This window comes from Nerophis lumbriciformis, linkage group LG04, assembly GCF_033978685.3.
Source record: "Nerophis lumbriciformis linkage group LG04, RoL_Nlum_v2.1, whole genome shotgun sequence".
NCBI lineage: Eukaryota > Metazoa > Chordata > Actinopteri > Syngnathiformes > Syngnathidae > Nerophis > Nerophis lumbriciformis.
This window is the reverse complement of record NC_084551.2, coordinates 44,444,319-44,459,919: the sequence shown is the minus strand read 5'-3', so window position 1 is coordinate 44,459,919 and position 15,601 is coordinate 44,444,319. Positions and strand designations below refer to the sequence as shown.

At 43.1% G+C, this 15,601-nt stretch overlaps 1 protein-coding gene across 1 annotated transcript in view; it reads right to left on the bottom strand.

Moving 5' to 3' along the window:
• The window catches only part of LOC133602890 (uncharacterized), a 32,490-nt gene extending 27,544 nt beyond the window's left edge, over nt 1-4,946 (bottom strand). Inside the window, exons 1-3 of the mRNA XM_061956074.1 lie at nt 4,785-4,946; nt 2,374-2,545; nt 176-1,161 (exon numbers count right to left, since the gene is read on the bottom strand). Of these exons, the coding sequence (XP_061812058.1) occupies nt 176-1,161; nt 2,374-2,545 (1,158 nt within the window). The 5' untranslated portion in view covers nt 4,785-4,946. The remainder of the gene's footprint in view (nt 1-175; nt 1,162-2,373; nt 2,546-4,784) is intronic.
• Nucleotides 4,947-15,601: the final 10,655 nt, after the last annotated feature.

Sequence of the window (15,601 nt, the reverse complement as noted above, 5' to 3'; positions counted from 1 at the left end):
CTGGCTACCATGCTGTTAGCATTTCAGTAGGGCTTTTTAGAATTCACACACACATTCTACTACATTTATGGTTGTAGACACTTTGTAATTTGTATTACCGCCATCTACAGGACTGGAGCGGAACAGTATCACCCAACCAACATGTATATGGTGTTTTTATATAAACCCCACCCACCTGTTGATGAAGAGGCAGGAATTCATCCTTTAGCTCCGTCAGGATGTCCTCGCCTTCGGGTTCGTGCTCGCCGTTCTCCATGTCTCCAAAGCTCAGGGTCCTGCTCACCTCGCTGGAACGCCTCCTCTTGTTCATCCTGGCCAGGACAGGAATCCTGCTCCCAGGTGGTGAGCTGACAGGCCTTCCTTCCAAACACCTGAGCTCCCTCAGAGCAAGGCCGACTGACAGATCGCCCGGCGAATCAAACGGATCGAAGCCGTCCAGGGAGTCCAGGGACTGGATGGACCCGGCGTGGGAGGATACCCTCAGGGAGAGGGTAGACGCCGCCAGGGAAGATGGAGTGGAGCAGACGGACGGGATCCTGTGCCAGTGGAGGGGCATGCTGCGGGATTTATCCCGGGACAAGGCCAGCGGAGAGAACGGCTGGAAAGGCATGCGGCGAGGGACGCCACAAACTGACTCATAATCCGAATCGGACACCCGCAGCGAATCACAGCCTTCGCAGTTTTGACCCTTCCTGCACCTTTTTCCTGTTCGGATAAAATACGGACACGTGTCCCACTTCTCGGACCAGCACTCGTACTCGGACAGAGCCATATTCTCTTTCAGCATCTCCCGGTACGCCTCCTTCTCCGCCTCGCCTTCGTCCTCGCTAGTGCTTCCCCGGCTCTGCGGGTCCTGCGGATTCCTCTGGGTGTAGCTGTGGCGGACCCAGCGTCGGATGCGGTCGCGCTCCTGCGTCAGCTTGTCGAGACGCTCGGACGACAGCATCTTCACCCTAGCGATGACCGAGTCAAACTTGAACACCCGCTCCAGGGCGCACATGCACTTGCCGCACACAAAGTCCCCCCGCCCGCCGTGGCGCGCCACAGGTTGGCCCAGGATGTGGGTCAGAACCGCTAGCAGATCCATGTTCTTGGAGGGGGAGTTGAGGGACAACTGGGACTTGGAGAGGGACGAGGAGGAGCCCAGGGACGACATGCTGCCTGCGAATGGAGACACTTGGGGTGTGAATCTTTTCTTGATTCAACACGATTCTCGCAATGTACCGTACTTTCCGGACTATAGAGCACACCAATATTTAAGCCGCACCAACCAAATTTTAATAGGAAATAAATATTTTTACATACCGAACCTTAAGCCGCAGATATATACACCGGCACAAAATATTTTGTAAATGTTTATTTACATACCTGAATTGTTTCCAAACGGTGCCTGTCGCACGGCAGTAAACCGATGATCAAACAAAACAGAAGTCATCGTCATGGACCCAATAGCTTCGGATGCTCGCTAAACAGACTCAACGCAACGGTGACGTTTCGTAAAATTTACTAAACTGAAACAATGCAAACATAATGCCATTGAAAGTTAATAAGATAAACACAGACACTTGTAAAAGTGTTAGCATATTCGCTAATGCTAACGATGCTAGGTTCATTACATTACGGTAGCACATACAGATATGCATGAGAACACTCCTACAGACATCACACGTGGGACGGTTTAGTAAGTAAGAATTGTTTTAGTTAGTGTCAAATTTGTAAACGTTGCTTGGAGTGATGAAAAATAATTTCAAGCAGAGACGCTATAGACGAATAGACGAAAAGGGACCTACTTCCGGTTCAAGGCATGAAACAGGAAGTACATGTTCAATCCCCAGCGCCTGCAGTAAGCGAGCTCTTCCAAAAGATGGCGCCATAGCACAAACAATAACTCTGTTTCAGTGTCTCTGTTGATGTTGAAAACTATTTGTTCAATACAAAACATTATGGCGGTAACCGAAGAAAATCCCATAAATTAGCCGCACCGTTTTGTAAGCCGCAGGCTCAAAGCGTAGAAAAAAAGTAGCGGCTTGTAGTCCCAAAATACAGTACTATTTGGTATAATAATTATAATGAAACTTTTTCAAATCATGTTACAGGTTGGACAAGTTTATTCTGGTTACACAAAGACGGTTTAAAAAAAAACTATTTAAAAAAATGTATTCTAATAAAAAGAAAAAAAATATGTTTTTTTTAGATTTTTGTTGTTTTTTTTAGCGATTTTTGAAAATGATGAATCGATTTAGAGTCGTGATGAATAAGAATCGCGATTCGGATGTGAACTAATTTTCTATGCACCCCTAGCAGACACACACAAATTATAAGTAATAATTAGGCCCCATGATAACGACACGTGACCCCAAGTTTGAGACTCACCCCATGGGCTGCTTAGTGAGGACCTGGACAGGCTTCCAGCACGCAGGGACCTTGTGGGGGTCTGAGGTTGACCAGTCTTCTTGTGTTGGCCTCCAAACAGCCAGCGCCTTTGATTTCCCTGAAGCACCCCTCCGCATATTCGACATAAGTCATTTTGACTTCTGGAGGTCATCTAAAACAAAAATAAAATGAAATGCATTCATTGTCAAGTTTTCCAGGCCCCAAAACCCCAAACTGATGGAGGGATGACATTTTTTTAATAAAAAACTTAGGACCTCCTGTGGGACAGATTGTGGACACTGGCGGGCCATAGTTTGAGGACCACTGGTCTAAAGGGAAAAGCTTCAGACTGAGGAGCCATTTTCCACCTGGCACTAGTGTTTGACTTGTCTCCATTAAAAAAAAATATTTTTGAAAAAGAGCAGGGGACAAATGATGTCAGTGCAACAGCTCTGGTTTTGTAGGCCCACATCATATTGTCCAAACTCAATCAAACCACAAAATAATACAAATGTAAGCAAAAATAAGTCATGTAAAAAAGCTGTAATTTTGATAATAATTAAGAAGGCACAATACACAAACCTGAAATAGTTTTGTCTTTAATATATATAATGATTATTTTTAGTTGGGTTTTTTTCTTCTTTATTTTACTAAATTAAGCAGAGGGGTTAGTGCGTCTGCCTCACAATACGAAGGTGCTGAGTAGTCTGAGGTTCAATCCCAGGCTCGGGATCTTTCTGTGTGGAGTTTGCATGTTCTCCCCGTGACTGCGTGGGTTCCCTCCGGGTACTCCGGCTTCCTCCCACCTTCAAAGACATGCACCTGGGGATAGGTTGATTGGCAACACTAAATTGGCCCTAGTGTGTGAATGTGAGTGTGAATGTTGGCTGTCTATCTGTGTTCGCCCTGCGATGAGGTGGCGACTTGTCCAGGGTGTACCCCGCCTTCCGCCCGATTGTAGCTGAGATAGGCTCCAGCGCCCCCCGCGACCCCAAAGGGAATAAGCGGTAGAAAATGGATGGACGGAAATATCAAAATGGCTCTCGCAAGTTTTCAGTATACAGCCCCTTGGTGGAAAATGTTTGGACACCTCTCTTTTACTTAATTTGAAAGTACTGTTCTAATTAATTGTATTTTAACTAGAGCGCCAAGCGCTAATTGCTAGCTATCTTAAACACTAATATGGACATAATAATGTAATTATTTATTAATGCGTTTACTTTAAACCTGCGAGGTACATGCCACTGACATTTCCACAACTACATTACACTGTGTTGGACCAATGTTAATATATATTTGAAAACATTAAAAACAAAAACATTGTGGGGAATATACAATATACAACATATTATATATATATATATATATATATATATATATATATATATATACACCCACACAATATATATGTGTATATATAAAAAAAACACAGTATGTAAATACACACACACACACACACACACACACACACACACACACACACATATGCCGAGGATTTCGTTTTGGCTTGTGCAGCCCTTTGAGACACTTGTGATTAAGGGCTATATAAATCAACTTTGATTGATTGATACACACACACACACACACACACACACACACACACACACACACACACACACACACACACACACACACATATATATATATATATATATATATATATATATATATATATATATATATATATATATATATATATATATACACACACACACACACATATTCCCATGCAATTTATTTCTCTAACCAACCAAAACTTTTACGACCCCCTGCAGACATTGTTAAAAATGTTTTTCATTTTCATTCAAATGACGTTTCAACTTTTAGCCAAACGTCCAGGCGGAAATGACGACTGGTATGTCAAAGTAAAAGTTAAAACGAAAAACTATTAGACTCGTCAGCATTGATTGTTTTCCATTACAGAGTATTTGATCGATATATCAATACACACGTATGAAATAATTGATTGATTTGTGGGCAATGAGCTACAAAGAAGCTTCGCAATCATTGTTTGTTTTGAAAAGTGTGAGCGAAAAGTGTCACAAAGTTCTCTGCTTTACACGTCGACCTTTGGCCACGCAGACAGCGGTGAAGTGTCTCTGAACTAAACTTTTGCCTTCCACGGCACGCCTCGTTACCGCAACTCGCCGTCACTTATGCTGCAATAACCGTCATATTCCCTCCCGCGTGGACTTTATAGCAACTATAAACCAGCTCGAAAGTTGACACAAACTTTGACAGAAAACAGCTGTCAAGTGTGGCGTGGTTGCTTCTTCCGAGGGTACCTAAAAGCACCGTAGGCACTTGGAAAATAGAGCCACGTCGGTCGTTACATTCAAACAACATGTGTGCATGGAACCAAAAACCCCGAGTTAGCTTCTCCGTAACTTTCAAATCGGGATAAACGTTACCTTTAAACGTGGCGTCTCCCTGACGAGGCAAAGTCCGAGAACTCTTCACCAGAAGTGACTTATTAAACGAAGAGGGGCAGCTTCCCGCGGAGTAACATGTCCCACACTGGAGGAAGTGACTCGTCTGAACAAGCAGACAGCGGGAAGGTGGGTGTCACCTTGGTGACGTCACCAGGCATACCTGTTGAGTCCCGTGAAGGCAAGGGGAGGGATTAAGTTCGTCGTCATGTCGTCGGACATAAATTCAAATACTATAATATTAACCATTATATTACCTTTCACACGAGACAATATAGCTGGATTTTTTTCAAAAACACGTAATTCATACATTATTTCGTCAATGTATAAAAAACAAGGATTTTCTTTATTTTTTATCAAGGAATGCAATAACTAGTTGCAGTTATACAATAAGATGTAGATCATCCATCCATCCATCCATTTTCGGGACAAGATCATTTAATTTACTAAAATATTACTTCCCGGTAATTAAGCAGGCCCGGCCCTAACCAATCTGGCGCCCTAGGCAAGATTTTAGGTGGCGCCCCCCCACATCGGCAGTGAAGTGTATATACTCACAAGAAACCGAATAGCTTTGTCTTTGACCTTTTTTTTTTTTTACTTACAACTATACCTAATATATAAAGGGGTGGACAAGTGACTATTACCTGCAGGGCAAACATTAGCTAACCAGAAGGCAATAATGTAAACAAAAAACACCTGCTTAAAAGATCTAATACAAATGTCCCTGAGGAATGTAAGGTGAGTACTGTAATTACCTAACGTTACATTATTATTTTCCATAACAATTTAGCCCCCTCCACAATATTAACCCGACGTTAAAACCGAACTAGCTATTTATTGATTAGCAATTGCCGAATCATGTAACATTAGCTTAATGCTAAAAAGCCAGGTTACTATCACATTCTGTAACAGACAAATCATTTCATGTAGGCTAAAGTTACCTACCTGCTAACTCTGTCTTTTCTCGTTTCTACTCCTCTTCTTTTCTCTTTTTTCTTCCCTGGGCACCTGACAGTTTTGACCGTTTTGACATCTTGTGTTGATTTTTTGATGTGGTGACGTCCAAAAAGAGTCATGATACGTGAAGGGAGGGGGCGCACCGTGCGGGGGAGAGGGAGGGGGGGCGTAATGTTGTAACAAATAATATTTCTATTAAATAGGCTTTACTTTGCATTTTAATTAACGTGGGATTATTTTTTGTATTTAGAAATAATAATACCAACATTTGTGGCACTGGCGTGGCGCCCCCTGATGGACGGCGCCCTTAGCATTTGCCTATACGGCCTATGCCACGGGCCGGCCCTGCCGGTAAGGTCTATTCAGGTATACTGGAGATGAGGCTACGCCGGATAGTTGAACCTCGGATTCAGGAGGAACAGTGTGGTTTTCGTCCTGGTCGTGGAACTGTGGACCAGCTCTATACTCTCGGCAGGGTCCTTGAGTGTGCATGGGAGTTTGCCCAACCAGTCTACATGTGTTTTGTGGACTTGGAGAAGGCATTCGACCGTGTACCCCCGGAAGTCCTGTGGGGAGTGCTCAGAGAGTATGGGGTAACGGACTGTCCTATTGTGGCGGTCCGCTCCCTGCATAATCAGTGTCAGAGCTTGGTCCGCATTGCCGGCAGTAAGTCAGACCCGTTTCCAGTGAGAGTTGGACTCCGCCAAGGCTGCCCTTTGTCACCGATTCTGTTCATAACTTTTATGGACAGAATTTCTAGGCGCAGTCAGGGCGTTGAGGGTATCTGGTTTGGTGGCTGCAGGATTAGGTCTCTGCTATTTGCAGATGATGTGGTCCTGATGGCTTCATCTGGCCAGGATCTTCAGCTCTCACTGGATCGGTTCGCAGCCGAGTGTGAAGCGGCTGGGATGGGAATCAGCACCTCCAAGTCCGAGTCCATGGTTCTCGCCCGGAAAAGGGTGGGGTCCCATCTCCGGGTTGCTGAGGAGAGTCTGCCCCAAGTGGAGGAGTTCAAGTACCTCGGAGACTTGTTCACGAGTGAGGGAAGAGTGGATCGTGGGATTGACAGGCGGATCGGTGCGGCGTCTTCAGTAATGTGGACGCTGTATCGATCCGTTGTGGTGAAGAAGGAGCTGAGACGGAAGGCAAAGCTATCGATTTCGATCTACGTTCCCATCCTCACCTATGGTCATGAGCTTTATGTCATGACCGAAAGGACAAGATCACAGGTACAAGCGGCCGAAATGAGTTTCCTCCGCCAGGTGGCGGGGCTCTCCCTTAGAGATAGGTTGAGAAGCTCTGTCATCCGGGAGGAGCTCAAAGTAAAGCCGCTGTTCCTCCACATCGAGAGGAACCAGATGAGGTGGTTCGGGCATCTGGTCAGGATGCCACCCGAACGCCTCCCTAGCGAGGTGTTTTGGGCACGTCCGACCGGTAGGAGGCCACGGGTAAGACCCAGGACACGCTGGGAAGACTATCTCTCCCGGCTGGCCTGGGAACGCCTCAGGATCCCGCGGGAGGAGCTGGACGAAGTGGCTGGGGAGAGGGAAGGCTGAGCTTCCCTGCTTAGGCTGCTGCCCCCGCGACCAAACCTCGGATAAGCGGAAGAAGATGGATGGATGGATGGAAAATATTACTTTAAAATGGTGGCTGTAATTCAATGTTTCTATAGTTTTTGTGGCCTAGTGGTTAGAGTGGTTAGAGCAGGGGTGCTCACACTTTTTCTGCAGGCGAGCTACTTTTCAATTGATCAAGTCGTGGGGATCTACCTCATTCATATATATAATTTATATTTACTTATTTATGAAATATATGTTTTTGTTAACAAGTTAAAGGTGTTTAATGATAATGCAAGCATGTTTAACACATTTAGTTAATATTGTTAGTAAATTAAAGGTGTTTAATGATAATACAAGTATGTTTAATACATATAGTTAATATTGTTAACAAGTTAAAGGTGTTTAAAGATAATGCAAGCATGTTTAACACATATAGTTAATATTGTTAACAAGTTAAAGGTGTTTAATGATAATACAAGCATGTTTAACACATATAGTTAATATTGTTAATAAGTTAAAGGTGTTTAAAGATAATGCAAGCATGTGTAACACATATAGTTAATATTGTTAACAAGTTAAAGGTGTTTAATGATAATGCAAGCATGTTTAACACATATAGTTAATATTGTTAATACGTTAAAGGTGTTTAAAGATAATGCAAGCATGTGTAACACATATAGTTAATATCGTTAAGAAGTTAAAGGTGTTTAATGATAATGCAAGCATGTTTAAGACATAGTTAATATTGTTAATGAATTAAAGGTGTTTAATGATAATACAAGCATGTTTAATACATATAGTTAATATTTTTAATAAATTAAAGGTGTTTAATGATAATACAAGTATGTTTAATACATATAGTTAATATTTTTAACAAGTTAAAGGTGTTTAAAGATAATACAAGCATGTTTAACACATATTCCTTTCTTTCATGAAGACAAGAATATAAGTTGGTGTATTACCTGATTCTGATGACTTGCATTGATTGGAATCAGACAGTGGTGCTGATAACGTCCGCATTTTCGAATGGAGGAGAAAAAAAGTCCTCCTTTCTGTCCAATACCACATGAAAGTGGTTAGTTTTTGGCATCTTATTTATCCAGCTTCCGTTCTCCTTTGTATACACTTTACAAGAAATACATTGTCGGCAAACTCCGTAGCTTGCTAGCTTGTGCACGCCAGCTTTCTGAGACTCTTATTATGTTAGCGCAACTGTGCAGTCGGTCTTTGGAGTTTTGACGACAGGTACGGCGCCAGAGTCTGTTGAAATAAAGTGTTTCTCGCCTTCCAGTCGGTAATTTTAATGAGCTGGCAGCAGCCAGGGTCATCTCAGAAGACCCTTGGGTGCCGTGAATGTCAATTAAGTGACGAAAGTGACGTCATAGTGAAGATTTATGATCGCTCATTTTTAGGACTATTTTTTTAATGCCTGGCTGGTGATCGACTGACACACCCTCTACAATCTACCGGTAGCTCGCGATCGACGTAATGAGCACCCCTGGATTAGAGTGTCCGCCCTGAGATCGGTAGGTTGTGAGTTCAAACCCCGGCCGAGTCATACCAAAGACTATAAATATGGGACCCATTACCTCCCTGCTTGGCTCTCAGCATCAAAGGTTGGAATTGGGGGTTGATTCACCAAGAATTATTCCCGGGCGCGGCACCGCTGCTGCCCACTGCTCCCCTCACCTCCCAGGGGTTGAACAAGGGGATGGGTCAAATGCAGAAGACAAATTTCACCACACCGAGTGTGTGTGTGACAATCATTGGTACTTTAACTTTAACTTAACTTTTAACTTGTAAACATTCCATAAGGAGGTGCCATATGTCCATGCTTCGGCAGTGACATACTGCCGAATATTAGTAGTATAGTATTGAAAAAATACACAAATAAGTAACAATAAAATGCATGGATTAAAATGGATTTAAAAAGTATAAATAAAACTGCCATAAAATGAGGACGTAACAAACATCCATCCATCCATCCTGGTCACAAACATGTGATTTCAAAATTGTACTACCATAACTGGTGTGTGTACGCTTGAACTGCTACCCTTTTAAATATGGGTACCAAACGTACGGCCCGTGGGCCGCATCAGTCCCGCGAACATGTTTTATCCGGCCCACGGGATGAGTTTGCCAAGTATCAAAATTGGCCGAAATTTTTTAATGAAAGAAACTGCTGTTCTAAATGTGTCCACTAGATGTCACAATAGCAGTTCTTTGTATCTTTGTAGATTATGCTATATACGTAAAATAAATAAACCACATGATGTTAGTGCACCAGTCGACGAAAATTAGCAAACTACATGAATAACATCCTGTAATTTTGATATTATTTTTTTGTCTTGATAGATAGATAATTAACACCAATGAGTTGACTGATGAACATTATCACATATTTTATTCAGAAAGTAAAAATAACGACAAATAAAGATAGAATACTATTAACCGCAACATGTAAGTGTAAAAAAACAACACCATTATGATTTGTACATTTTCAGAATGTGCTTGTTCTATTTTTAAACAAAGAAAACAACCTGAAGTTGTCTTTATTTTGAAGTTATCGTGCCGTGATTTTACCAGTCCGGCTCACTTGGAAGTACATTTTTCTCCATGTTGCCCCGATCTAAAATGAGTTTGAAACCCCTGCTTTAAAATAATGAACCCGAAAAGTGAATACAAATTAAAATAAATAGATGTAATGTAATATCAGAATCAGAATCAGAATCAGAATAGTTTTTATTGCCATTGTTTGAGAACGGGTTCACAAACTAGGAATTTTTCTTGGTGCAATCGTGCAACATAAAACACATATAACCATAACGCGCTACATTTACTCCGTTACGTGTACTTTTTTTTCCAGAAAACACAGAGTGAGATGTTCTACCTCTTGTGCGAATCACAAATGCATAAAATGACTTAACACATTAAAATGACTAGAACAGTGAATGTGAATGGAAGACCTGACGGATAAAATTTACGGGTGCGCATCATCAGTAGTGTTCCTCTGGGTCATTGGGTGTTTCGGTCTTTAACACTATACACCCTCTCCAGAGGCGGCCAGCTACAGGATGATCAGACCTGAGCTTGCGACCCAAGCCCATGTAGCCATGAAAGTCACCTTGTTGGCAGACCTATCAGGGAACTATGCATTGCAGGGGCGTCCAGTTCCCTGAGTCAGCTTTGTCTGACCGCATACCTCCTGATGCACTAGTTGGGGGCCCAATTGGGGTCATTCCTCTTCAGCCAGAGCCACCGGCTGCTCTTTTCGGCTGCTTCAGATGCTTTGATGGCTGTACGCAGGCACTGACTCCTGACTCCCAAGTCCCTCAGCAGTTGTGCGGTAGAGGTTCCCACGAAGCCTCTGCACCCAACCTCCACAGGGCGGACTTCAGTATTCCAGCCGCGATTTTGAGCTTCCGCGGCCAGCTCGGAATACCGCAAATATTTTCTCTCATATGCCTCCTCCATGGATTCCCCCCAGGGTACAGTGAGCTCAACAATGAAGGCCTTTTTGTGGGAAGGAGACCAGAGCACTAGGTCAGGCCTCAAAAGTGGTAGTGGCGATCTCGGTGGGGAAAATCAGCTGTTTGCCAACATCTGCCAGCATCTTCCAGTCGCGTGCTGGACACAGCTGACTTCTCTCTGACGGGTTAACGTTGCGCCCGGCAACTGTGACCCTTTCACGGACAAAGGTAGTTCTTCATGAGGTCTTAGATGTTGGTGGTGGTAGTGCATTGATGTTGGATTGTTTTACCTCCAGTGTGGAAGCAAGGCTCTTCAAAACTTGGTTGTGGCGCCAAGTATATCGTCCCTGAGTGAGGCTGGTTTTGCAACCTGTGAGTATGTGTCGGAGGGAGGCTAGCTTAGCACAAAGGGCGCATGATGGATCTTCGCCAAACCACTGCTGGAGATTGGTTGGGGTCAGAAGGACATCGTAGGTAGCTCTGATGGCAAAGCTTAAGCTCCTTGCATCCATGGCCCATACATCCCTCCAGCTCAACTTCTTTCTTTCAACGCCTTCCCACCGAGTCCACCGACCCTGTTTGCCAAGGGTGACTGCCTTGGCCCATCTCAAGGCCTCCTCTTGACGCCATACTTCCTCCACCACCATCTTCCTCCGTGTTGGCACAGTGGCACTTCTCCAGGCAGGGCGACGAGACATAAGACCAAGGCCTCCTCTACCTTGCTGAACATTCCCCACAATGTCAGCATGTCTAAGAGCTGCTGTTTCCTCTTCAACTGCTCTTGCTGGTGTCCACTTGCGCCCTGAAACCAATGTTGGTGCATTTTCCCTAACCGCTGGATCTTTGGATTCATTCAAGGTCAACTGCAGTCGTGTTTTGGAACACTTGAATTCCTCTGTAAGACTGGTAAGGGGCAACTTGAGGATAGTGTCACCGTAAAGGCCTATGGTGGTGAGACAGCGTGGAACTCCAAGCCACTTTTTTATGTAGCCGGTGACTCTTCTTTCCAGCTTCTCCACTGTTGAGATGGGCACCTCATACACTGCCAGGGGTCACATCACCCGGGGTAGTAAGCCGAACTGGAGGCACCAGGACTTGAGCTTCCCAGGAAGTTGGGTATTGTGGGGGGGGTTAGGTTTGGTTGTTATCATCATTTCAGTCATCAACAATTGAGAACAGAGAAAGAGAGAGAGAGAGAGATCAGAAGGCATAAGAAAAAGTATCTACATTTGATTATTTACCTTTGATTATTAACAGTCCAGACGAACTGCTTTACGGTAGACGAAAACGTGACTGCTGTTGTTGTGTGTTGTTACTGCGCTGGGAGGACGTTAATGAAACTGCCTAACAATAAACCCACATAAGAAACCAAGAACTCGCCCTCGATCATTCTACAGTTATAACATGATTGGACAGGCACACTGTTTGTATTGTGGGAAAGCGGACGTGAAAACAGGCTGTCGACACGTCACTCAGGTCGCATGGAGCTGGAGGCCACGCCCCCTCCAGCTTCATGCGACCTGAGGGGGTCGCCCCCTCCAGTTCCGCCTGAATTTCGGGAGTCTCCCGGAAAATCCGAGAGGGTTGACAAGTATGATCGCCAGTAGGCCTCTTTTGATGTCATTGCACAACTGCTTCACCTGGTCTTTATCTCTTAGACTTGCATCATATCGCCTTCCTAGACTTTTGACTGGCTGCTCGGTGAGTAACTTTTGGGATAAATTGTACTTCTAAGAGTGGTTTTAATGCAACATACTTTTACTTTTACTTGAGTATATTTATAGAGAAGAAACGTTACTTTTACTCCGCTCCATTTATTTACATTCAGCTCGCTACTCGCTACTCATTTTTATCGATCTTTTAATGCACGCTTTGTTTGTTTTGGTTTGTCAGACATGACTGCGTTTCACCAAATACAGTCACTGGTGACGTTTGACTCCGTTTCACCAATCAAACAGAGCCAGGCGTGACCGTCACACGTGGACCCCGACTTAAACAAGTTGAACAACGTATTCGGGTGTTACCATTTAGTGGTCAATTGTACGGAATATGTACTGTACTGTGCAATCTACTAATAAAAGTTTAAATCAATCAATCAAAAGTGTGAAGGAAAAAAGACACTTTTTTATTTCAACCGTACCTCTCTCAAAAGCCTAAAGACTGACCGCACGCACAGTTCCTGTCTTCACAATAAAAGTGCCGCTCCATTGCGCCTGCGCTAATAAAATAAGAGTCTCCGAAAGCCAGCGCAAACAAGCTAGCAAGCTACGGAGTTTGCCGCCAATGTATTTCTTGTAAAGTGTATAAAAACGGATATGGAAGCTGGACAAATAAGATGCCAAAAACCAACCACTTTCATGTGGTATTAGACAGAAAGGAGGAACTTTTTTTCTCTTCCATTTGAAAACGTGGGCGTTATCAGCACTGCTGTCTGATTCCAATCAATGCAAGTCATCACAATCAGGTAATACACCAACTTATATTCTTGTCTTCATGAAAGAAAGGAATCTATATGTTAAACATGGATGTATATTCATTAAAACACCTTTAACATGTGAACAAAAACGGCAAAATAAATAAATATAAATTATATACTGTATATATAAATGTATGTATATATATATATATATATATATATGTGTGTGTGTGTGTGTATATATATATATATATATATATATATATATATATATATATATATATATATATATATATATATATATATATATATATATATATATATATACAGTGTTGGGTTAGTTACTGAAAACCAGTAACTAGTTACAGTTACTAGTTACTTTATTTCAAAAGTAACTCAGTTACTAACTCAGTTACTTACACCAAAAAGTAATGCGTTACTGTGAAAAGTAACTATTTAGTTACTTATTTTTTTCTCCTTTTTTTTAAGGCTCCCATTAATGCCATTTTAGCCTTCGTTTCAGTACTGTTATTGCACTGGAGAATAATACAATGTGTTGATCAACTTGACATGCATTTGCATCACTGAACTCTGCTAAGCAATGTGGTCTACATACAACACACAAAGACAAAGATATGTTTCAAAGGGCCAATTTATTTCAGGCCGCAACAAATTGACAAAACTATTTGAAATAGCTGCAACATAACATACATAAGTAACAAACCGCATAATAACAACATAGCTGTAAAGCTGGCTTCACCCAAGGAAGGCACACATGACATACACAAAGCCTAATCAGGCATTTTTTTTCTCTCAAGGAATTGTGAAATAAAATCATGTATTCAGGAGATCAACACTGTAGTGAAGCCCAGAAGACTCTACACATTTCCCCAGTTTTAGTTTAGAGAAAATGAAAGATTGGCCTGGCCCACTAGCATCCCTCTTTATGTTTGTGAACTTTATAGTCTATACATTTAGAGTGATGTGATAATCAAACACTCTAGAAGTCTAGAATGAAATAGTATATAAGAGAATTGACAGTGTGTACCTTCAATGATGAGCAGAGGCAGAGTTTGGAGTGTTTTCTTTAGCTCGCTTTCCATGTTTATGTACTCACTGTCCAGGTACTTGGAACATGTTTTCTGTGCCATTTGTTGTTTGACGCCGGTATCATGCTATTTAGCTGCCAGAAAACGGGTGACTCCACTGTAGAAATAGCCTGCATGTCTTCTAGCACATACGCTGCAATGGCTCTATCAATGTTGTCCTGGCTAGCATTGCCTCCGTTAAAATCCTTAGGTGGAGGTGAAGTGGCATCGGAGTCTGTGTCTCTCTTTACTAGCTTCGTCAAAGCATGTTGCTTATGTGGCGTGGCGAAGTTGGGAGAGTGGCCGTGCCAGCAATCTGAGGGTTACTGGTTCAATCCCCACCTTCTACCATCCTAGTCACGTCCGTTGTGTCCTTGAGCAAGACACTTCAACCTTGCTCCTGATGAGTCCTGGTTAGTGCCTTGCATGGCAGCTCCCGCCATCAGTGTGTGAATGTGTGTGTGAATGGGTGAATGTGGAAATAGTGTCAAAGCGCTTTGAGTTCCTGAAAAAGTAGAAAAGCTATACAAGTATAACCCATTTACATTTATGTAGCTGTTTCAGCAGATTTGAATTGCTGTTTTGGGCAGTATTCCCGGGTGCGGTCACTGTTGCTACTCACTGCTCCCCTCACCTCCCAGGGGGTGATCAAGGGTGATGGGTCAAATGCAGAGAATAATTTCACCACACCTAGTGTGTGTGTGACAATCATTGTCACTTTAACTTTAAGTAGATGGGATCTTTGATCCAAGACACAACTTACATTTAACTAAAATGTTATTTTCTTTGTGCTCGACAAAAGAAAAGTAGTGACAATGTATCCATGTTAAGAACCTCGACTTCTGGCTTCGCCATGATGTCTTTTTAGTTGTTATGAGAGTAGCGTGTGTGTGTGTGTGTGTGTGGCCCTTTAAGAAATGACAGCATGTGAGGTGAGTGACGTCAGTGAGTGAGTGGGCGAGAGAGGTGAGGGAGCGCAACAGTGGATGCGTGCAGGTGCTCTAGCTTGGTGGATGGCTACGTGCAAGACACCAATAAAGTCACAAAATTGCAACAAACCGCCGGCCTCGTCATTCACCCTCGAGTCCGGAGCTGTAAAGACCCACTGCCGGGTAAAGTGAAGGGTGTTAGCCCCGAAGTACATAGGCCCTGGAGGAACGTCTCCCCTGCGCTCCACTCCTCGGTCGAGGAAAGCACACCTTTTCTTTTCCTTGTGAGACAGAAGGACGACACTTCTTCTGTTTCTAGCCGATACTACATTAAAAAATAACGTAAAATAACGCAGTAACGCATCATGTAGTAACGG